The 23,616-nt window shown below is 41.5% G+C and overlaps 1 protein-coding gene across 2 annotated transcripts in view; it reads left to right on the plus strand.

Moving 5' to 3' along the window:
* The window catches only part of LOC138821572 (sorting nexin-27), a 75,017-nt gene extending 52,022 nt beyond the window's left edge, over positions 1-22,995 (plus strand). The window contains exons 8-12 of one of the 2 annotated variants that reach the window (XM_070013950.1): positions 7,823-7,912; positions 20,744-20,893; positions 21,445-21,573; positions 21,961-22,020; positions 22,128-22,995. In XM_070013950.1, coding sequence (XP_069870051.1) covers positions 7,823-7,912; positions 20,744-20,893; positions 21,445-21,573; positions 21,961-22,020; positions 22,128-22,136 — 438 coding nt within the window. In that variant the 3' untranslated portion in view covers positions 22,137-22,995. The remainder of the gene's footprint in view (positions 1-7,822; positions 7,913-20,743; positions 20,894-21,444; positions 21,574-21,960; positions 22,021-22,127) is intronic. The other variant, XM_070013949.1, reaches the window with a different exon arrangement.
* Positions 22,996-23,616: the final 621 nt, after the last annotated feature.

Below are 23,616 nucleotides of genomic sequence, written 5' to 3' on the forward strand. Positions count from 1 at the left end.
TTTGGATTTATTTTATAGACTTTATTGCATGAGTATGACTGAAGTATAAACAACCATGTTGAAATATGATTGGTGTGAAAGAAATAACTGTATTGCAAAGCTCATAGAACTCATAAATGTTTTTTGTTTTTTGGGGGTTTTTTTGGGTCCGGTCATGGGGCCTGAACTCTGGGCCTGGGCGCTGTCCCTCAGCTCTTCAGCTCAAGGCGAGCACTCTTCCACTTGAGCCACAGCGCCACTTCCGGCTTTTTTCTTTTTGCTTATGTGGTGCTGAGGAATTGAACCCAGGGCCTCATGCATGCAAGGCATGCTCTACCTCTGAGTCAACTTCCCAGCCCCAGAACTCATAAATGTTATAGACTGTGATAGACAATTTGCTCCAGGAAAGTTAGAATGTGTTTGTGACTAACTGAGCATCACTATCCCACAATACTGTGAAATTTGGGAAATTATGTAACCACTTAATCACAACAAAAAATGTGAAAAAAATAAAAAAACAAAAAAAAAATATTACCAGGTTAAAAAAAAAGAAATATGTGCTGGGAAGGTGGCTCAGTGGTAGAGCGCTTGCCTTGCATGCCTGAGGCCCTGGGTTCGATTCCTCAGCACCACATAAGCAAAAAGAAAAAAGCCGGAAGTGGTGCTGTGGCTCAAGTGGTAGAGCGCTAGCCTTGAGCTGAAGAGCTGAGGGACAGTGCCCAGGCCCAGAGTTCAGGCCCCACAACCGGACCCAAAAAAAAAAAAAAAGAAGAAGAAAAAAAAAGAAATATGATTGGGCAAAAAAAGGTATGATCTGTAATGTTAATGGACGGTGATGGTAGCCAGCAAGGACTGTTCAGTTTCTTCTTGGCCTCTCTCTGCAGTACTTGTTCCTGGTAGGCATAAGGCAGTATTCCTTTTAAAATGGGAGCTTTATTATCAGAATTTTATCGTGGCCAGTTCCAGGACAATAAGGCAGGAGATTAGAGTATATTTTTAGTTTCTGTAACATACTTTGTATTTACTTCCCATGTCTCTCTTATATTTGGTTATAGTGTTCCTATTTAATTGTTCAGATTTCCACAATATCTTTTTAATTTCCCAATATCAAAGGTAGGACACTAGCTCTCCTCTTCCCCCATTCCTACCACATACCCATATTCTTTTCATTTCTCCTACCCTTTGATAGAGTCAGATTATATTTGTTCAGTCATTCAGTGCTTACATGACTATGACACTAAATAAATTTACAGCTGAGATAATAAATACTGTCCTTTTCATTCTTTTATATCATTTTGATTTCCCTCTAATAGGTTTACCCCTTTTTCATTTAGCTTAGTCTGTTTAGTATTTACAGTTTTTCGGTTCTATACTCTTTCTAGTTGTTTCAGTCTACTCTAAGTACGTTCAAATCCATCTGATATTTCAGCAGATTCCATTTTCAGAAGAAATCTCTTAGGAGCCTTTTGTCCAATCTCAGTCTAAACTGGTGGCCTGCACTTAGGTATACAGCTTTGCACCATCACCAACAGGGATATCCTGTTTCTAGTGTTTGGATATGTGTCCTTTTTCTTCTTTTCCTTTACTCCCTTAGTTTGGGAGAATAGATCCTCAGAGTCTTTCAAGAAAAGAAGGTACATAGAAGATTACCGTAAATGTCTGAAGATGTCTTCACACTTGATGTTAGGGTTAGGTACAGAATTCTAGCTTAAACTTATTTTCCTTCTTTCTTTCTCTCTTTTTTCTGTGTCAGTCCTGCAGCTTGAATTCAGAGCTTAGGCATTGTCTGCACTTTACCACTTGAGCAATAGCTCCACTTCTGGCTTTTTTTGTTGGTTAATTGGAGGTGAGAGGATTACAGGTGTGAACCACCAGTGCCTGGCTCTTCCTTCTAAAATTTTAAAGTATTATTTTCTGGTTTTCAGTATTGCTGTTAGGAAGTCTGAACCCATTCTTATTTTTATCGTTTATGTGATCTCTTTTCTTAAGTTTATAAGATTGATAGTCTTCATTGATCTCAATTTTTACAGTCATGTGCTTGCTAAGGATTTATTTTTACTTATTATGTTGGCCCTTCTGTGGAAAATTTGTGCCTTTTCTGATACGTAAGATTTGGTTGTTGGTGGTGGTGGTCATGGGACTTGAACTCAGGATCTGAGTGCTGTCCTTGAACTTTTTCACTCAAGCCTAGTGGGCCACAGTGCCACCTCTGGTTTTCTGGTAGTTAATTGGAGATTGCAGACTTTCCTGCCCAGGCTGGCTCCAAACCATGATCCTCAAATCTCAGCCTCCTGCGTAGCTAGAGTTATAGGTATGAGCTACCAGATCCCAGCCTGTCAGAATTTTAAAGTTATTAAAATGATAACTTCTAATCTTTTCTTTTCTCTTTTAGAACTTTTTTGATATCAGATTTCTTTGTATATGCTGTCATTTTTTCATCTTCTCTCTCCCATTTTAATTTTCTTTGCCTTCTTGCTCTACTTTCTTTTTTTTTTTTTTTTTTTTTGTCAGTCATGGGCCTGAACTCTGCGCCTGGGCGCTGTCCCTCAGCTCTTCAGCTCAAGGCTAGCGCTCGACCACTTGAGCTACAGCACCACTTCCGGCTTTTTCTGCTTATGTGGTGCTGAGGAATTGAACCCAGGGCTTCATGCATGCAAGACAAGCACTCTACCACTGAGCCACCTTCCCAGCCCCTCTTGCTCTACTTTCTAGAAGACTAGATTTCTAGATTTAGCTTCTGGCCCTTAATTATTGACTTTTTTATGTAAACTTTTATTTTTAGTTTCTAAAGGCTTTCTTTTGTTGTCAGAATATCCTTTTTATATGCAACATTTGATTCTTGTTTTGTGGCTATAATATTTTTAACTTCTGGAGAATATTAAAAAATAGCTTTTTTTAAAACTAGGGGTGGTGGTACATGCCTGTAAATTTGAACACTCAGAAGGCAGCAGCTGGATGAGTTTGATGTCAGAGCATGACATTTCTCAAAAAACAGCAACAAATCTTAATATTTTTTATTAGCATACATTAGTTATACAAGAGAGAATAGTTGGAGGATGTTCGTTATGTTTCTATAGCATGGATACAATGGACCTCATCAACTTTGACCCTTTATCACTCTCCATTATTCCTTCTTTACCATTTTTTAGAATATTTTCAAAACAGTCCATTGAGCAGGGGGAGAGAGGAGTTAGGGAAGTGGGGAGGGGCGGGATAGTAGGGGAAAAACAAAGGAGGGGGCAACAATGCTGGAAAGGAAATGTACTCATTACCTTACTCATGTAACTGTAACCCCTCTGTACTGTATCTTTACAATAAAAAATAGTTCATTGTACTGGTGTATGTGTGCGTGCGTGTGTGTGTGTGTGTGTGTGTGTGTGTGTGTGTGTGTGTGTGTGTGTGTGTGGTGTGTGTGTATGTGTGTGTGTGTGTGTGTGGTAATACTTTGTTTTTTTTCCCCCAGTCCTGGGGCTTGAACTCAGGGCCTGAGCACTGTCCATGAGCTTCTTTTGCTCAAGGCTAACACTCTACCACTTGAACTATAGTACCACATCCAGCTTTTTTTGTGTATGTGATACTGAGGAATTGAACCCAGGGCTTCATGCATGCTAGGCAAGCACTCTACCACTAAGCCACATGCCCAGCCCTCAGACTCAGGTTTTTTTGTTTGTTTGTTTTTTGTTTTTGGGTCCGGTCGTGGGGCCTGAACTCTGGGCCTGGGCACTGTCCCTCAACTCTTCAGCTCAAGGCTAGCACTCTACCACTTGAGCCACAGCGCCACTTCCGGCTTTTTTCTTTTTCTTATGTGGTGCTGAGGAATCGAACCCAGGGCCTCATGCATGCAAAGCAAGCGCTCTACCACTGAGCCACCTTCCCAGACCCTCAGACTCAGTTTTGAACAAGACAGGTAAGGAAGCTGTATGCTGATGGCTCAGGTCTGTAATCCTAGCTACTCAGGAGGCTGGGATCTGAGGATCATGGTTCAAAGCCAGCCTGGACAGGAAAATACATGAAACTCATCTCCAGTAAACCATCAGAAAACCAGAAGTGGTGTTTTGACTCAAGTGGTAGAGCGCTCACCTTTAGCTGAAGAGCTGAGGGACAGCGCTTAGGCCCAGAGTTCAAGCCCCATGACCGACAAAAAAAACAAAAAACAAAAAAACAAAGAATTTGAAATAGGGAACAAAGTGTTATGTATAAAGAAGTTCACTGCAGCAATGCTGTACTGTGGCTCAAGTGGTAGAGCATTCACCTTGAGCAAAAGAAGCTCAGGGACAACATTCAGGCCCAGTTCAAGGCCCATGACTGGCAAAAGAGAGGGTCGGGTGGGGGGGGGGAGATTACAGAAGGATAATAAATAATTGCTTAAAATTTTTTTTTTTTTTGGTTGTGGGGCCTGAGCTCTGGCCTGGGCACTGTCCCTCAGCTCTTCAGCTGTAGACTACCACTTTACCACTTCAGCCTCAGCCCCACTTCTGGCCTTTTCTGCTTATGTGGTGTTGAGGAATCGAACCGAAGGCTTCATGCATGCAAGGCAAGCAACTCTACCACTGAGCCACCTTCCCAGCCCCTTGCTGAACTCTGGGCCTTGGCACTGTACTTGAGCATTTTTTTACTCAAGGCTGGCATTCTACCACTTGAGCCACAGCTCTACTTTTGGCTTTTTGGTGATTAATTGAAGATAATAGTCCCAGGGACTTTTCTGCCTGAGCTGGCTTCAAACCATGATCCTCAGATCTTAGCCTCCTGAGTAGCTAGGATTACAGGTATGAGCCATCAGTGCCCAGTCATGCATCTTTAATTGAATAAATTTTAGATGTTTATTTTTCTGTTTAGTGATAGTTAAGCAATATAATCGTGATTTGAAATGAAAGAGACAAGCATTTTTCTGCCTGCTGTACAAGAAATCTTAGATTAATCAACTCTTGACTAACCACTACCTTGGGGAAATGTTCATGAAATGTTTAAATGGTATGAGACAGACACTATTTTAGGTTCTAAGGATTTAAACAAAAAGAAATATAGTATTTTTACTTACATATATTTTTATTTGCTGTAGTTCAAATGGTAGAGTGCCATCTTTGGTCAAAAAGCCAAGTTAGTTAAATATCACTTTAAGTGATATTATCTTCAAGGGATCAGTTTCAGGACACACCCCCTTAACTCCCTCCCCCATAGATAAATCAAATCTGAGACACTGTATTCAAATCCTTTTATAACTAGGTCATATTATTTTCATATAAACTATGCATTTCTTCCTTTAAGTCATCTGTAAATGACTCATACTTGTCACAATGTAAGTATTATATAGTTATATTTATATATTATACATATATATTATAATATATAACATGTTATATATGTTATGTTATTATATATAATATGTAAATATATATTATATTGAATTTAGAGAATAATGATCAAAAAAGTCTAATTATGTTCAGTATAGATAAGCCACTGGTGCCCAGCATATGCCAGCTTTTTGTTGTTATTGTTGGTTGTGGGGCTTGAACTCAGAGCCTGGGCACTGCCCCTGAGCTCTTTTGCTCAAGGCTAGCACTCTACCGACCCTGAGCTCAAGGCTAGTACTTTACCAATTTGAGCCACAGCTCCAGTTCTAGTTTTTTTTTTTTTGGTTCTGTTTTGCTTTGACTAGCACCAAACCCATAATCCTCAGATGTCAGCCTCCTGAGCAGCTACCATTACAGGTGTGAGCCACTAGTGCCCAGCTCCAGCTTTTTAATAATTGGTTTAAATGTGCTCTAGAGCAGCACAGACTTTTGGTGATAGGTAGCTAAGTGTTCAAGTACATCAGGACATTGCATAACAGTTCTTACTGAGCATACTTTCTGCACATATAATCCTTCATGCCTAAGCGAACCCACTGGTATGGCCAGGTACAGAGCAAGGTATCATCTTTCCATTTGACAGTCTCTGACAAGACAATAATTTCTCTGTGGTTCTTAGAAGAATTGAACAGCTAAATAATATCAATAACCATGATACTAGTAATAGCTAATACTTTAAAAGACACTAACATCTAAGATAAGTATTGTTCCTATTTCATAGTAATGTTTAAGTGACTGATTTCTCTAAGTCCACATTGGTAAGTGATAGAGCTAGAAATTGAACTAATGTCTTAACTTCAATCTTGAATTATTGGGCATCCAACTATATTTTGCTTTTTAAAAAAGCCAAGCACCAATGGCTCACACCTGTAATCCTAGCTATGTAGGAGACTATGGCCTGGAGTATTAAGATTTGAGGCCAACCTGGGCAAAAAGTCTGTGAGATCTATCTCCAAAATAACAAGGCTAGCTGGGTACCAGTGGTGCACACCTATAATCCTAGCTACTCAGGAGGTTGAGATCTGAGGATCGCAGTTCAAAGCCAGCGCAGGCAAGAAAGTCTGTGAGACTCTTGCCTCCCCAATAAAAGCCACCAGAAGACCAGAAGTGGCTCTGTGGCTCAAGTGGTAGAGCACTCGCCTTGATCTGAAGAGCTCAGGAACAGATCCCAGGCCCAGAGTTCAAGCCCCGTGACTGACAAAAACAACAAAATAAGGCTGGAGACGTAGTTTAAGTGGTACAATACCAGCTAAGCAGGTGTAAAGCCAAGTTCAAACCCTAGTAATAATCCCCCAACCGGAACAAAAGAAAGACTCCAAGCATTCTCAAGGCTAAAGGAGGAGGATCATGAGTTCATGTCCAGTGTGGGCTATTTAGGAATTTCAAGCCAGCCTGAATGAGATACTGTCTTTCCAAAATTATTAGTATTAGTGTGTGTGTGTGTGTGTGTGTGAGAGAGAGAGAGAGAGAGAGAGAGAGAGAGAGAGAGAGAGAGAGAGAGAGAGAGAGCGCACGCGTGTACATGCACCTGTGAGAGAGAGAGAGAGCACGCGTGTGCATGCACCTGTGCTTATTGGTCCTGGGGATTGAACTCAGGGCCTAGGCACTGTCTCTGAGCTTTTGTGCTCAAGGCTAGCATTCTACCTCTTGAGCTACAACTTTACTTCCAGCTTTTTGGTGGTTAATTGGAGGTAAGAGTCTATGAACTTTCCTGACAGGGCTGCCTTCAGATCTCAGCCTCTTGAGTAGCTAGGATTACAGGTGTGAGATATTGGTGTCTGGCAATACTGCCTTTAAAAAAAAAAAAAAGACTGTGGGAAATGATTTTTACATCCTTGATCTCCTGGTCTTAATTTATTTAGCATCATTTTTTTATTGCTTCTTTTAGGTCCCTGCTTAAGTCAAAATTCCTGTGCCCGTTTTTAGAATCCTTTAATATAATCTGTTATTAGCCTGTGAATCCAGCATTATCTTCCATTCCTCTCACATTAATCCTTTATTTGCGTGACATGTTCTGTTTCCTGATTGTATTTAAGTTTAAATCCATTCTTGTTTCTTGACTTCAGTGTGTAGTTTTTCTCATTTAACCTATCTTTTGGAGGCCTGCCCAAGGCTTCCATTATAACTATAGTTAGCAATGAGTACTCATGTTCTGATTTCATATGTCACATATTAATGGTATATATTTGCTACTTATTGCCTTTAATAACTATTATGTACTGTCTTCAGTGCTCACTAATTGTTTTCACATATTTACATTTCTCTTGACAAGAGAAACCAGATGCACGCATACTTAAAATAATCCATAAATACATACCAGATACTAGTGAATCTAATAAATATGCTTGTGTGGCAGAGTTCATTGTGATGATAGTGGTAGTCCCTTGGATACAAGTTCTTCTGAAAATGTGTTCATTTTTCTTCATTTATCTCAAGAGAAATACATGATGATAATGTTTACATTCCCTTCTTCCCTGCCTTTGTTTTGGTAATAGGCAGTTGATGATGTAAAGAAAGGTTACATCAAAGCAGAAGAAAAGTCTTACCAATTGCAGAAGCTATATGAACAAAGAAAAATGGTCATGGTAAGTTTATATCCTCAATACTTTCTTTTAATATCCTTTTTTTTGCCTTAAACTTGTTCTAATCATTTTTTTTCCTGATTATTTCTGAAAAGTATTACTGCCAGGTCAGTGGCTTAAATGTGTATGTGTATATGTGTGTGTGTGTGTGTGTGTGTGTGTGTGTGTGCGCGTGTATGTGCATGCACACGCACGCGCCAGTACTGGGTGGGGTCAGAACTCCAGGACTCATGCTTTTGTTCAGCTTTTTCACTTATGGTTGTCACTCTACCTCTTGAGCTACAGCTCTACTTCTGGATTTTGCTAGTTAAATTAGAAGTCAGAATCTCTAAGATTTTTATGCATGGGCAGACTACAAACTTCAATTCTCAGGACTCAACCTCCTGAGTAGGTAGGATTATAGGCATGAGCCACAGTCATCCAGCTTTTAAGTAACTTTTAAAAAAGAGGCTGGGGCGACGTGGAGTGCCACCCTTGCCTGGTCCAAGCAGGTCTACTGAATAAACCTACCCCTTATCTGAAAAAAAAAAAAAAAAAAAAAAGAGGCTGGGAAGTTGGCTCAGTGGTAGAGCGCTTGTCTTGCATGCCTGAGGCCCTGGGTTCGATTCCTCAGCACCACATAAGCAAAAAAAAAAAAAAGCCGGAAGTGGCGCTGTGGCTCAGGTGGTAGGGCACAAGCCTTGAGCTGAAGAGCTGAGGGACAGTGCTCAGGCCCAGAATTCAGGCCCCACAACCGGACCAAAACAAAAACAAAAAAGAGACATAGATTTTGATCCATTTCACTGTGTTCCTCCATTTGTTACACAAAAAACTTGGATTGGGGCTGGGAAGGTGGCTCAGTGGTAGAGCACTTGCCTTGCATGCATGAGGCCCTGGGTTCCATTCCTTAGCATCACATAAGCAAAAAGAAAATAGCCGGAAGTGACATTGTGGCTCAAGTGGTAGAGCGCTAGCCTTGAGCTGAAGAGCTGAGGGACAGCACCCAGGCCCAGAGTTCAGGTCCCATGACCGGACCCAAAAACAAAACAAAACAAAAAAACTTGGATTATAACACAGGTATAATTTTATTATTAATAATAATTAAATAATATTTTCACAAAAACTTAAAACAAATATATGCAAAACATTAACAGTATAGCAAAGATAAGATATATAAGAACTTGTAAATTTTTTGTTGTTGTTTTTGGTCGTGGGGCTTGAACTCTGGGCCTGGGTACTGTCCCTGAGCCCTTCAGCTCAAGACTAGCGCTCTACCACTTGAGCCACAACGCCATTTCCAGTTTTCTGGTGGTTAATTGGCGATAAGAGTCTCATGGACTTTGCTGCCTGGGCTGGCTTTGAACTGCAATCCTCAGATCTCAGACTCCTGAGTAGCTAGGGTTACATGTATGAGCCACCGGTGTCCAGCAATAAATTTGTTTGGAGCGAGACCTATATACCTGTCAGCTCTGGAACTTGTTATGTAGCCCAGGTTGACCTCAAATTCACATTCCTCTTGCTTTATTTTTCCCAAGTGCTGGGATTACAGGCATGAACTACTAAGCCCAGCTTTAGTTTGTTTTTGTTTTTGTCAGTTGAGGGGCTTGAACTCCGGGTCTGGGCTCTGTCTTTGAGCTTTTTTTTTGCTCAAGGCTAGCACTCTGCCACTTTGAGCCACAGTGCTACTTCCAGTTTTCTGGTGGTTAATTGGAGAACACAGTCTCATAGGAACTTTCCTATCTTGGCTGGCTTCAAACAGCAATCCTCAGATCTCAGCCTCCTGAGTGGCTAGGATTACAGGCATTAGCCACTGGCTCCCAGTTCAGCTATAGTTTTTTTTTTTTTTTTTGGTCGGTCGTGGGGCTTGAACTCTGGGCCTGGGCGCTGTCCCTCAGCTCTTCAGCTCAAGGCGAGCGCTCTACCACTTGAGCTACAGCGCCACTTCCGGTTTTCTGGTGGTTTTATTGGAGATAGGAGTCTCGCGGTCTCTCCTGCCCGGGCTGGCTTTGAACCGCGATCCTCAGATCTCAGCCTCCTGAGTAGCTAGGATTACAGGCGTGAGCCACCAGCGCCCGGCTCAGCTATAGGTTTTTAACATTACAAATCACTTTAGTTGTAATTTAGCAATGACAAAATTATTTGTTTTACAGTTTCCATTTCTACATTTGCTTAGACTTGTGTGCTCAGTAGTGCTTTTGTTTCCTATGATGTCCTTGAGCCATGGTATTCAATGTAGTCACTACTAGCCTCTTATGGCTATTCAAATCTAAATTTAGTCACTTAAAAAAAAGATTTTTTTTTTGGTCTGTCGTGGGGCCTGAACTCGGCCTGGGTGCTGTGCCTCAGCTCTTCAGCTGTAGATAGCACTCTACCACTTGAGCCTCAGCCCCATTTCCGGCTTTTTCTGCTTATGTGGTGCTGAGGAATTGAACTGAGGGCCTCATGCATGCAAGGCAAGCACTCTACCACTGAGCCACCTTCCCGGCCCTAAATTTAGTCACTTAAATAAATTTTATATTTAATCTCTTTAGTTACAGTGGCCACATTTCAAGTGCTAAGTAGCTATATGTGGCTAGTAGCTGCCATATTGCCCAGTGAAGGTAGAGAACATTTCAGCATCACAGAAATTTCTGTTGGGTAAGGCTATGTAGGGTATTCCTTAAATCCTTTAAAATTAGCTTTTAGAGCCAGGCAGCTTGATACATGTAACCCTAGCTACTCTTATCTCTTCAGTGGAACTGTAGTTCAAGTGGTAGAGTGCTGGCTTTGGGCAAAAAAGCTTAGGGACAGTGTCTAGACCTGAATTCAAGCCCTGGGACTGGCACAAGCAAATAAATATAAATAAATAAAATTAGCTTTTATTTGTATCTGCCATAAAAGTAGGATAGAAATGGTTAAAAATAAAATTAGGAAAGAACACAACAAACATTTTCACTCATAGCATTTAAAAATTTCTTACTTGGAGCCCAGCACAAGTAACTCATGCCTGTAATCCTAGCTACTAAGGAGGCTGAGATCTGAGGATCATGGTTCAAAGCCAGCCCAGGCAGGAAATTTCGTGAGACTCTTATCTCCAATAAACCACCAGAAAACTGGAAGTGGCGCTGTGGCTCAAGTGGTAGAGTACTTACCTTGAGCTGAAGAGCTGAGGGACAGTGCCCAGGCCTAGAGTTCAAGCCCCATGACCAACAAAACAAAAATGAAACAAAACAAAACAAAATTAATTACTTTGCAGATTCACATATAGCTTAAAATTTGCAATTATAATTTTCCATGATTTCATGCAAGATAGTAACTGCATTGGTAATGGTTCTGGTAGCTTGGCTAAATTAGTTTGTAACTTCTAACTTTTTTCTGGGGTTTGAACTCAGGGACTGAGCTGCTTTTGCTCAAAGCTAGTGCTCTACCACTTGAGCCACAGTTCTACTTCTAGCTTTTTTTTAGTAGTTTATTAGAAATAAGAGTCTCATGGACTTTTCTGCTTGAGCTATCTTTGAACCATAGATCCTTACATCTCAGCCTCCTAAGTAGGTAGAAGGCATGAACTACTGGTGCCCAGCTTTCTGTATACTTTTTATGAAAGAATGCAAATAACTTAGCCATGGCTTTAGCCCATAATTTTATATTTAGGCAGGATTGTTATTTTATCACTTACAGAATGAAAAACAACAAATCGTCTACGGCCATACCACCCTGAACGCACCCGATCTCGTCTGAAAAACAACAAATCTCTTTGCCTTAGAAAATTAACAGTATTCTACATGCCGGCAAGCTAGATAGAAAATGCAAACATTGGGGCTGAGAAGGTGGCTCAGTGGTAGAGTGCTTGCCTTGCATGCATGAGACCCTGGGTTCGATTCCTCAGCACCATATAAGCAAAAAGAAAAAAAAAAAAACTAGAAGTGGCGCTGTGGCTCAAGTGGTAGAACGCTAGCCTTGAGCTGAAGAGCTGAGGGACAGCGCCCAGGCACAGAGTTCAGGCCCCACAACCAGACCCCCCCCCTTAAAAAAACAAAAAAAGAAAAAAAAAACCACCTTCTTCTCTTGACACAGCGACATTTCCAGTTTTCTGGTGGTTAATTGGAATCTCACTGACGTTCCTGCCCAGGCTGGCTTTGTACAACGATCCTCATATCTCAGCCTTCTGAGTAAATAAGATTACAGGTGTGAGCCACCGGTGCCTGGCATCTTCTGGTTTTTTATTGTTTTATTTTATTTTATTTATTTATATTTTTTGGGTCTGGTCGTGGGGCCTGAACTCTCGTCCTGGGCGCTGTAATCCTGTAATCCTGACTACTCAAGAAGCTGAGATCTGAGGATCCCGGTTGGAAGCTAAATATATTTGGGGCAGAAAAGTCCTTGAAGCCCATATCTCTGGTTAACAAATATAAAACTGGAAGTGGAGGAAGAGCACTAGCCTTGAGCAAAGCCAAGTGAGAGCATGAAGCCCTGAGTTCAAGCCCTAGTACTGCCCCCCCCCCAAAAAAAGACAACAGAAAACAAAGTAATTTTATAAAGACTTCTGATAATACTGGTATGGAATACATATTGTTTCTTTGTATAAATAGTACTCTAAACACACTGTGCTTTCATTTAATGTTTCAAGCAAAATATTGGGTGCAAGGTACAATCCAAGATTCTAGAGAAATAAATAGCTTTTGAGTTATTTTGTAAAATATTGAAAATATGGATTTAATAAACACAGATATCTATTATGAAATCTTTTTGTACTCAAGCTTATAAGTTCATAATCACCCAGTAAAGAACTAAAGTACAATTGATGCACAGATATTTTTCCCTGAGTCACTGGCACCAAGTATTAAAATTGCTTAAACATTTATGGAGTTCTATTGGGCTGGAAACCTAGGGCTCACACATAAACATGTACTAACCACAATTACTATAGCCAGGTTTTGAAGAAAATCTCATCAAAGTTGTTCAAGTACCAGTGTTCAAAGACAATCTAATCAATATTGCATCAGATGAACCTTTGAGGGCCAAGAGGTCTTGATGTTAGTAATAATAACCTCTAGTACCTTAGAGTAGCCAGTAGTCCTGCAGTTAGCCACATCACTACAATTAGTTCCCAAGTCACCATAGAATCTGTAACAATGGGGGGCTGGGAAGGTGGCTCAGTGGTAGAGCGCTTGCCTTGCATGCATGAGGCCCTGGGTTCCATTCCTCAGCACCACATAAGCAGAAAAAAAAAAGCTGGAAGTGGCACTGTGGCTCAAGTGGTAGAGTGCTAGCCTTGAGCTGAAGAGCTGAGGGACAGCGCCCAGGCCCAGAGTTCAGGCCCCACAACCGGACCCCCCCAAAAAACAAAACAAAACAAAACATTTTTTACACTTATTCACAAAGTCAAATTTAATCTCAAATTTGGATACAATATTTAAGTGTTTTTCCTTCCTGCCTTTCTCCTCTCTTCTCTCTTTTCCTGTCTCTACTTCTATATAAGCAGTAGACATGTTTAAGTTGTACTTTGCTTATGTTGACATGGCCTGCCTGATTCTGCTATTGCTAAACTGATGTTTTCTATATTAGTATTTGTAATTTGTAATGATTTTACACAAAGCAGTATATATGTAAATTAGTGTTTCCCAAAGTGTGATTCCCCAGTCCACTTCATGGAATTCATTTATGAAGCCCCTTAAAATTCAGATTTCTGAATCTCATTTCACATTTACTAAGCCAGAGTAAATGGGCTAGGATCTGGAGATCATTGGTTTTAAAGCACATACTGGTAATTCTGAAATTTTATTTGCTTATGAATTAGTACTGTAGGGCTTGGGGAGAGTTCAGTTAAGCCCTTGTTTCAGTTTTAGACCTGGTTTGACCCTTGCCAGGTTGGTTGTAAGAACACACTGTTCTTCAGAATGGATCTTGACCCATTTACCTGAAGTGTTCTGCTCTGTTAGATACTGAGTCTGTGTTAATAACTGCCTTGCTTCCATATTTACCTGTCTTGCTGAATATTGAAAATTTATAAAATGTCCCCTATAATATACCTTCCCTCTTCTGTTGTCTAAAAGGGCCCAAATGTAAGTGGCATATGTGAATCAAGGACAGTATTTTTTTTTTTTTTTTGCCAGTCCTGGGGCTTGAACTCAAGGCCTGGGCACTGTCCCTAACCTTTTTTTTTTTTTTGGTCGGTCGTGGGGCTTGACCTCTGGGCCTGGGCGCTGTCCCTCAGCTCTTCAGCTCAAGGCGAGTGCTCTACCACTTGAGCTACAGCGCCACTTCCGGTTTTCTGGTGGTTTATTGGAGATAGGAGTCTCACAGTCTCTCCTGCCCGGGCTGGCTTTGAACCGCGTTCCTCAGATCTCAGCCTCCTGAGTAGCTAGGATTACAGGCATGAGCCACCAGCGCCCGGCCCTAACCTTCTTTTTGCTCAAGGCTAGCACTCTACCACTTGAGTCACAATGCCACTTCTGGCTATTTCTGTTTATGTGGTACTGAGAAATCGAAGAGCCCAGGGCTCCATGCATGCTAGGCAAGTACTCTGCCACTAAGCCACATTCCCAGCCCTGATTTTGTGTTTTAAATAAACATATAAAATAAATATTTTTGAAAGCAAAAAATCACCTTTTCCAAATGTTGGGTTTATGTAATATTTCAAATGCTTCTCTTTAGGCTTGATACGAACCCAGGATTGCATTGTAGGGATTGTCCATTTAAAACAGAAACATTACCCAACCTGAGATCTCTAAAAACCTTACATCTCCCAGTAAGATTTTACTTCTGGCATCTTACCAAGGATACAAGTGACCTTAGTTTTCACTCAGGTTATTTTTAGAACTTATGCCAATAAAAACTCCACTTCAGGTCTTTTTTCTTTCAAGGACAACATTGTTGAATTCAAAGGTCAGGTCGACGAGCATGTGTTCTGTTCTGGAACTGTTCTAGGCCCTTTATAGACATTCTCCTTACCTCCAGATATTACCTCCACTTTACAGAGAACTGAAGTCTGAGAGATAGATAAGATTCTTACCTGGGGTTGTGTAGCTGGTCTGAAGTAGAAGTAGGATTTGAAACAGGATTTGAACCTCTATCTGTGATGTCCTATAATGAGTGAGAGAGGGCTGAAGTGGTTTCCAGATGGTCCAGGGGAAGCCTTCAGGTTAAGCAACTTTCTTAAAGTCATACATCCTAAGATATGCATAGTTACACATCTCTTTCAATTTCTAATTCTTGCCTTTGTCTGTGTGGTTCTCTCTAAAAGAGAATAAAAAAGAAAAAAAAAATAGAGCCAGCACAGGTGGCTCATGCCTATAATCCTAGCTACTCAGGAGGATTGAGGTTCAAAGCCAGCCTAGGCAGGAAAGTCTATGAGATTCTGATCTCCAGGTAACTACCAAAAAAGCCAGAAGTGAAGCTGTACTTAAAATAATAAAGCACTAGCCTTGAGCAAAAGAAGCTCAGGGACTGAGTTCAAGGCTCAGGGCCAACAACAAACAAAAAAATGTCTTGCTCCAGTGGCTCATGACTGCAATCCTACCTACTCTATTTAGAAGGCTAAGATCTGAGGATCATGGTTCAAAGCCAGCCCAGACAGGAAAGTCCATGACACTCTTATCTCCAATTAACTTTCAAAAAGCCAGAAGTGAAGCTGTGGCTCAAGTGGTAGAGTACTAGTCTTGAGGATCAGCTGAAAATTTTGTTGATATAGTATTTGTGCTTCTCAAAGAGAACAACTCTTTCTAAAATGTGAGAGTTCATAGTTTTTTGTTTGTTTGTTTGTTTTTTGTGTCCGGTCGTGGGGCCTGAACTCTGGGCCTGGGCGCTGTCCCTGAGCTCTTCAGCTCAAGGCTAACGCTCTACCACTTGAGCCACAGTGCCACTTCCAGCTTTTTTCTTTATGTGGTGCTGAGGAATCGAACCCAGGGCCTCAGGCATGCAAGGCAAGCACTCTGCCACTGAGCCACCTTCCCAGCCCCATAGTTTTTTTTTTTTTAATGAAAGTTTTTTGTTTTTTTTTTTTGGTCATAGAACATAAGCAGAATTAATCTTGTGTCTGTGACACCCATTGGTATCAGTAGAGGTTTTAAGTATTTAAGTATTGAGCAGAATTGCTTTTTATAGAGCATAACAACATTTCTGAGGTCTGTATTATTAGGTCTACATTAGAAGGATGCCATGGATTGGATGCTAGAGGCCTGGTTGTACAGTCACTCTTTGTTTGTTTGTTTTCGTCGGTCCTGGGACTTGAACTCAGGGACAAGGTGCTATCCCTGATCTCTTTTGCTCAAGGCTAGTGCTCTACCATTTTGAGCCACAGTGCCACTTCCAGTTTTCTGGTGGTTAATTGGAGAGATGAGTCTCCTGGACTTCCCTACCCAGGCTGGCTTTGAACTGCAATCCTCCAATCTCAGCCTCTTGAGTAGCTAGGATAACAGGTGTGAGCCACCAGCTCCATATTTCCAGTTACTCTTTTTAAAAATATATTTTACTATAAAATCAAACACATAAATTGAAATCATATCACAGAAAACCCTCATGCACCCATTGCCCAGCTTTGGTGGTCTTTATCTTTCTGCCTATCACTCAGTATGTTTTTCCCCCTGGGAATTTCTTTCTGTTTGTTTGGTTAAAATGCTAGGGATTGGGCTGGGAAGTTGGTCAGTGGTAGAGCGCTTGCCTTGCATGCCTGAGGCCCTGGGTTCAATTCCTCAGCACCACATAAGCAAAAAGAAAAAAGCCGGAAGAGACACTGAGGCTCAAGTGGTAGAGCGCTAGCCTTGAGTTGAAGAGCTGAGGGACAGTGCCCAGGCCCAGAGTTCAGGCCCCATGACCAGAACCCCCCCCCCAAAAAAAAATGCTAGGGATTAATTTCAAGCCTTCATACTTAATTCGCAAATGATCTAGCACTGAACTACTCTCCCTTGGAATTTTGAGGGATTTTTTGGCTTTTCTGAAAATTGAACTCAGGGCTTTGCACTTGCTTGGCTTGCTTGCTCAGATGGCACTCTACCACTTGAGCCACATCTCTATTCTGGCTTTTGCTGCTTATTTTGGAGATGGAGTCTTAGAGACTCCATCATGGCTTTGAGCCATGATCCCTCAGCTTCCTGAGTAGCTAAGAGTACAGGAATTAGCCTCTAGTGCCCAGCTATTCCCCTGAAGATTTTAATAACAATTTAGAGATATGTCATTTCATAAAGGTTTTTATGGGGTGTGGGAAGACACTACTGAGGATGGAAGTCAGGACCCTAGGGTTTACTAGGCAAGCACCTGCCACTTGAGGCACACTCCCAGTCTTGACAAGGCATTTTTGTTGTTGTTGTTGTTCCCTAGACATTAAGAATTTATTATAGTAGCACTGGTGGCTTCCACCTATAATCCTAGCTAGTCAAGGAGGCTGAGGTCTGAGGATTGCAGTTCAAAGCCAGCCCAGGCAGGAAGCACATGAGACTCTTATCTCCAGTAAACCACCAGAAAACTGGAATGGCGCTGTAGCTCAAGTGGTAGAGCACTTGCCTGGAGCTGAGGGACAGCTCCCCAGGCCCAGCATTTAAGCCCCACAACTGACAAAAAAAAAAATTAAAAAGTAGATTTATTTAACCTATTTGTAAATAAATCCACGTATTTAATATTATATAGTACTATTATTAAGTAAACCCATTTATTCTATTACTTAATAATTATAGATTATAATTACAATTTACTTAATGGATTTTATTGTGTGTGTATGCTGGACCTGGGCTTGAACTCTGGGCCTGGGTGCTGTCGTGAGCTTTTTTGCTCAAGGCTAGAACTCTACCACTTAAGCCATGGTTCCACTTCTGGTTCTTTTGGGTACTTAATTGGAAATAAGAGTCTTACACGGGCTGGGAAGGTGGCTCAGTGGTAGAGCGCTTGCCTTGCATGCCTGAGGCCCTGGGTTCGATTCCTCAGCACCACATAAGCAAAAAGAAAAAAGCCGGAAGTGGCACTGTGGCTCAAGTGGTAGAGTACTAGCCTTGAGCTGAAGAGCTGAGGGACAGCGCCCAGGCCCAGAGTTCAGGCCCCATGACCAGACCTCCCCCCCAAAAAAAAAAAAAAATCTTACAGATTTTCCTGCACTGGCTGGCTTTGAACCATTATTCTCAGATATCAGATTCGATGCTAAATACTAATATTACATGCTCACAAGTAACATTATGGCTGTTATTATTTCCTACATTATAGAAGAGGAAACTAAGGTTCCTGGGAGTGAGTTAAAGTCATTTACCCAAGGTTGCACAGTTAGGAAGCAATGGAGCCTCGATTGAAGGGTAGGATAGCCTGGACGCATCCACTGTTCTTTTGACTAAACATTGCTGCTTATTATAACTCTAGAAGAGATCTTGCTTATTCCATAACATATAACTCCTGTCATATTTACCAAAGTGTAGCAGTCAAGGATTTGAGTTGTTTTGTTTTGTATGTTCTGATGCTGGGGCTTGATCTCAGGGCCTGGGCACTATCCTTGAACTTTTTTGCTCAAGGATAGCACTATACCATTTCAGCTACTGGTGGTTAATTGTAGATAGGAGTCTCATGGACTTTCCTACATTGGACTTGCTTGGATCTGTGATCTTCAGCTTTCAGCCTTCTGAGTAGCTAGGATTTCAGGTATGAGCCACCAGTACCTGACTCAAGGATTTGTTTTGTTCATATTGCTATAGCAGGCTTCAGTAGGGCCAATGTTTGTCACTGATATAGAAAGGACAGTAAAAAGCAGTTGGAGGAGGTTAGATAGGTGTGATGGTGCATGCTTATAGTTTCAGCACTTGAAAGGCTGAGGCAGAAGGATCCAAGTTTGAGACCAGCTTGTGTTGCATAGTGAGTTTGAGGCTAGTAAGACCTTGTCTCAAAAATAAGCAAAACAAGATTAAAAGTGAGTAAGTAAGATGATAGAAGGGAAAATTAGAGAAAAAAATTTAAGTTGTTGACCCTGTCCCTATATTCTATCCTTTTATAATGTTTCATCTTCAAAGTTGTTATTGTTTTACCAAAGTAGAAAGTAGGAAAAGGGGGGCGGGGCTGGGAAGGTAGCTCAGTGGTAGAGCGCTTGCCTTGCATGCATGAGGCCCTGGGTTCGATTCCTCAGCACCACATAAGCAAAAAGAAAAAAGCCGGAAGTGGTGCTTTGGCTCAAGTGGTAGAGCGCTAGCCTTGAGCTGAAGAGCTGAGGGACAGCACCCAGGCCCAGAGTTCAGGCCCCACAACCAGACCCAAAAAAAAAAAAGAAAGAAAGAAAGTAGGAAAGGGATTTTTCCCTGGGTCCTGAAGTCCCTAGTGGTCTTAAGTGCCATTTATGAAGAGCCATAAATTACCCCATGTCCTTTTTGTGTTTGTGTCCTGATTCTTCTGGTAAGGCAATCCCTGAAAAGAAGCCTGACTGACCCTGAATCTTCTTTGTTTCCCCTTTATCTTACTTTCCCTGCTTCTCTCTATCCTCCTTCCACTTACCTTCTTTTATTCTCTCCCTCTCAACTCAAAATAGTGAGTTGAGCTGGAATTGGTGGTTCATGCCTGTAATCGTAGCTATTCAGGAGGCTGAGATCTGGCAACTTGAGATGTGTCTCCAACCTGGGCAGAAAAGTTGGCAGACTCCATCTCTAAAATAACTAGCAAAAAGCAAGATTGGAAGTAGCTCAAATAGAGTGTCAGCCTAGCAAGCAAGCTGAGCAAGCATGAGGCCCAGAGTTCAAACCCTGGTGCTTGAAAAAAAAGGATTGAGGACAAGACTAATTAGCATTATGAGGTCTCCTTTCTAGCCCTGCTAGTCTGATCTTAATTATAGTATCCACTTTTTTTTTTTTTTTTTTTGACCAGTCGTGGGGCCTGAACTCTGGGCCTGGGCACTGTCCCTCAGCTCTTCAGCTCAAGGCTAGCACTCTACCACTTGAGCCACAGCGCCACTTCCGGCTTTTTCTGCTTATGTGGTGCTGAGGAACCGAACCCAGGGCCTCATGCATGTGAGACTACCACTGAGCCATCTTCCCAGCCCTTCTTTTTCTTTTAATTTTTTTTTTTTTTTTTTTTTTTTTTTTTTTTTTTTTTTTTTTTTTTGGTCATGGGGCTTGAACTCTGGGCCTGGGCGCTGTCCCTGGGCTCTTCAGCTCAAGGTGAGTGCTCTACCTCTTAAGCCACAGTGCCACTTCCGGTTTTCTAGTGGTTTATTGGAGATCAGAGTCTCACGAACTTTTCTATCCAGGCTGGCTTTGAACCATGATCCTCAGATCTCAGCCTCCTGAGTAGCTAGGATTACAGGCATCAGCCACTGGCGCCCAGCTCTTTTTATATTTTTGATAGTACTGGAGTGTGAACTCAGAGCCTCACACTTGGTAAACATATGTACTACCACTCAAGTTACCCTTTTCATTGGTTGTTTTCAAGAGCTCACTTTATGCCCTGACCATCTTGGACTTTGGTCCTCCTGTATTTGTGTTTCTTCAGATCATTGGGATGTTAGGCACACACTATTGTGTGTACCCATTCTGCTTCCCTTGTGGCTTAAGATATGCACAACTAACCCAGTCATTGGTCAAGAAGGAGACTTGTGAAGTTCTTTGGCCTAGGCTGGCCTCAAACTGCAATCCTATGATCACCTGCCAAGTAGCTAGGGTTATAAGCCTGAGCCACCATGCTTGTCTCTCCTTTTCATTCCTATATCCCCTTTAAGTTGAGAAAGGAAGGAGATAAGTATGGGGCAGAAGCTGGAAGCAGAATAAAGGATTTTCATAGACTCCTTACCCAATTTAGGGTCAACTGTGAGATCAGAAACCATGGTTGCTTTAAATACTCTGTTCTTTCTCTTATGCTGTACCAGAAGCTCTTTACCGTGTTTCAACTTTATGGTAACACTGTTTTCCCTTCCTTTTTGTCTAGTACCTCAACATGCTAAGGACTTGTGAGGGCTACAATGAAATTATTTTCCCCCACTGTGCCTGTGATTCCAGGAGGAAGGGGCATGTTATCACAGCCATCAGCATCACGCACTTTAAACTGCATGCCTGCACTGAAGAAGGACAGCTAGAGGTGAGCATCAGCATGGTCCTGAGCAAGGAGCATTACAGATGAACACTTTGATACTCGATACTTACTGTATTTTAGTTTCTATTTTTGGGCAAATGATATCACAGTTGTGTTCTATTAAGGTAAATAAATAGGCACTGAACCTATACTAAACCAAATTCACTGCTACTTTTGCTGGCTTTCATTCTTTTGCCAGTCTTTGAAGTGCTGTAGACATCTCCAGTCATTTTTTTTTTTAATCCCTGGATCTGAATCCCCTTTTCTCAGCTTCTCAGACTCAACTGTAGAACTTACTGTGTTGGGGTCTGGGAAGGTGTAGAGAAGGGGTAGAGCGCTTGCCTTGCATGCCTGAGGCCCTGGGTTCGATTCCTCAGTACCACATAAGCAAAAAAGAAAAAAAGTCGGAAGTGGTGCTGTGGCTCAAGTGGTAGAGCGCTAGCCTTGAGCTGAAGAGCTGAGGGACAGCGCCCAAGCCCAGAGTTCAGGCCCCATGACTGGACTGCCATCCCCCCCCCCAAAAAAAAGAACTTACTGTGTTGTTCTTGATTGTCTAGAACCAGGTAATAGCATTTGAATGGGATGAGATGCAGCGATGGGACACAGATGAAGAAGGAATGGCCTTCTGTTTTGAATATGCACGGGGAGAGAAGAAACCTCGATGGGTTAAAATCTTCACACCATATGTGAGTGGGACCTGGCAAAGCACAGGGGAGAACTCTGGGCTTCAGATTTCTTTAAGTAAATACATCAGTTGGGTGGGGAGAGAGAGGAGAGAGAAGGAGGAGAATTGTTCTCAAGATCAGAACCTCTTTGAATCTTATAGCTCCAAGGTTATAGTATTTTTCCTTGAGGCCACTCTAGGATTGGCAGTTTCACAGCCCGCTTGACTCATTACTGCCACTAGAAGGAGCTAAAGAGCAGTAAATGGCCAGACCTGGGATTTGTCAGGGTTTTCTCTAGATTGGATGTATTTGGAAAACAGGGTAGCAGAGCAGTAGTAAAAGGTATGTCCCTAGGGTGCTCTGTCTTGTGAAGTCTTGTGACTGTTGTTACTCTTTTATTTTCCCCAGTTCAATTATATGCATGAATGCTTTGAGAGAGTGTTCTGCGAGCTCAAATGGAGAAAAGAGGTAATTCTAAAGAATTCTTTAATTAACTTTTATCTGTTTGTTTGTTTAAAATTTGTAGGCCCATGGCCAAATACCTGGGACCCTTACCTCCATTTCTGTCTTTCTAGGAATATTAGTTAGAGACTGATTATCCAATGTGGGCCAGAACATTCTTCCAGCGAGGCTGGCCTCTGGATGGTGAATGGGCTATGCAAAAAAGCCCTGCTTCTTCCCTTGTCTAGAGGGTGGACATTGGCATCAGGCTCTCCCATCTCTCATGACTTCATGGACCCTCTTCTGCCTGTTCTTTTGGTTTTATTTTGTTTTGTTCAGTGAAATCACCTTCCATGTTGTTCCTGACCCAGAAGGGCAGCTGTTTTCAGTGTTAGCCATCTGACTGGATGAGTCATGATACAGTCTTTATAGCCTAACAAAAGAACATATATGTGGGGGAAAGTTTCTGTAACTGCTGTCAGTGCTGGAGCAGAATTTAGAAGATTCTAAACACTTAACTATTTGTTCTCAAAGAAAATCAGAGGATCAAGAGGTAAAGTCAGGAACATGATATAGTACAACATTGGGCTTTGGGAATCGCATCTAGCTTTTTTCCTAGCTTTGTTTTCTCTGTAATTTTGGGTAAATCAGCTTTCTTAAATCTGAGCTTTCCCTTCCATAGAAAAAGAAGACTGAGCCTGGTAATTAACATTCAAGGTTCTTGTAATTCTAGAGAGAAAGTTAGTTGTATCAAGGGAACAAACCAATGAGATTGAGTCATACAGTTATATACTGTTTTAGTTTCTGTTTGAGGGTTGTCTCCAGATTGGAGGAGATGATGGCTTCCCAATAACTCTTCTCCTTTTTTTCCTTTCAGAACATTTTCCAGATGTCGAGGTCACAGCAGAGGGATGTGGCCACCTAGCCTTTCCTTTCCCCTTCCCTTGCCTTCATCCTCTTATCCCTTTTGTCTCCCATGTCAGAGTAACCATTAACACAAAAGATGAGAAAAAGAAAAAAGTAATTATATACAAAAGCCCTAAACTAAATATTAATAACTCCCTCTGAATTTCATGTCTTGAATTGAGCTGGCAGAGAACACAGATTGGTCAGTACCAGAAGTCCACTGAGATAAGATAGAAATAAGCCCAACCAACTCGCCAAAGGTATCTTTGTTCTTTCACCTGGGCCTCATACCAACAGACGCTCCTTGTACTATATTTTTAAAACTGGAACTATGAACTTCATCCATTTGCACTGTTCAGACATATATATGTATGTATGTAAAGAAATTATAATATACACAAAATTAGCTGCACGTATATACATATATATATTTCTTTTTAAATTTCATATTGATGGCAGTACCTTTTTTAGCTTGTGTTTTTACACACCTTTCACTAGAATTCATGACCTCTCGCTCTCTTTGTTTCAAAACAAACTTTAAAAAGGAAAAAAAAAAACAGAGAAAATACCTCTCCTCGTGAAGGACTCGAAAAGTTTACAACCTTGCTTGGGTTCTTTCCCCTCCTTTTTTGTATTGAGTATAGTTTCTGGCTCATGGGTTGCCATAGAGTCTGAGGAGCAGGGTGTGTAGTTGCTTTATCTTCTAAGAGGGTGCTG

Source organism: Dipodomys merriami, unplaced genomic scaffold, assembly GCF_024711535.1.
Source record: "Dipodomys merriami isolate MVZ:Mamm:240054 unplaced genomic scaffold, mDipMer1.0.p SCAF_92, whole genome shotgun sequence".
Taxonomy (NCBI): domain Eukaryota; kingdom Metazoa; phylum Chordata; class Mammalia; order Rodentia; family Heteromyidae; genus Dipodomys; species Dipodomys merriami.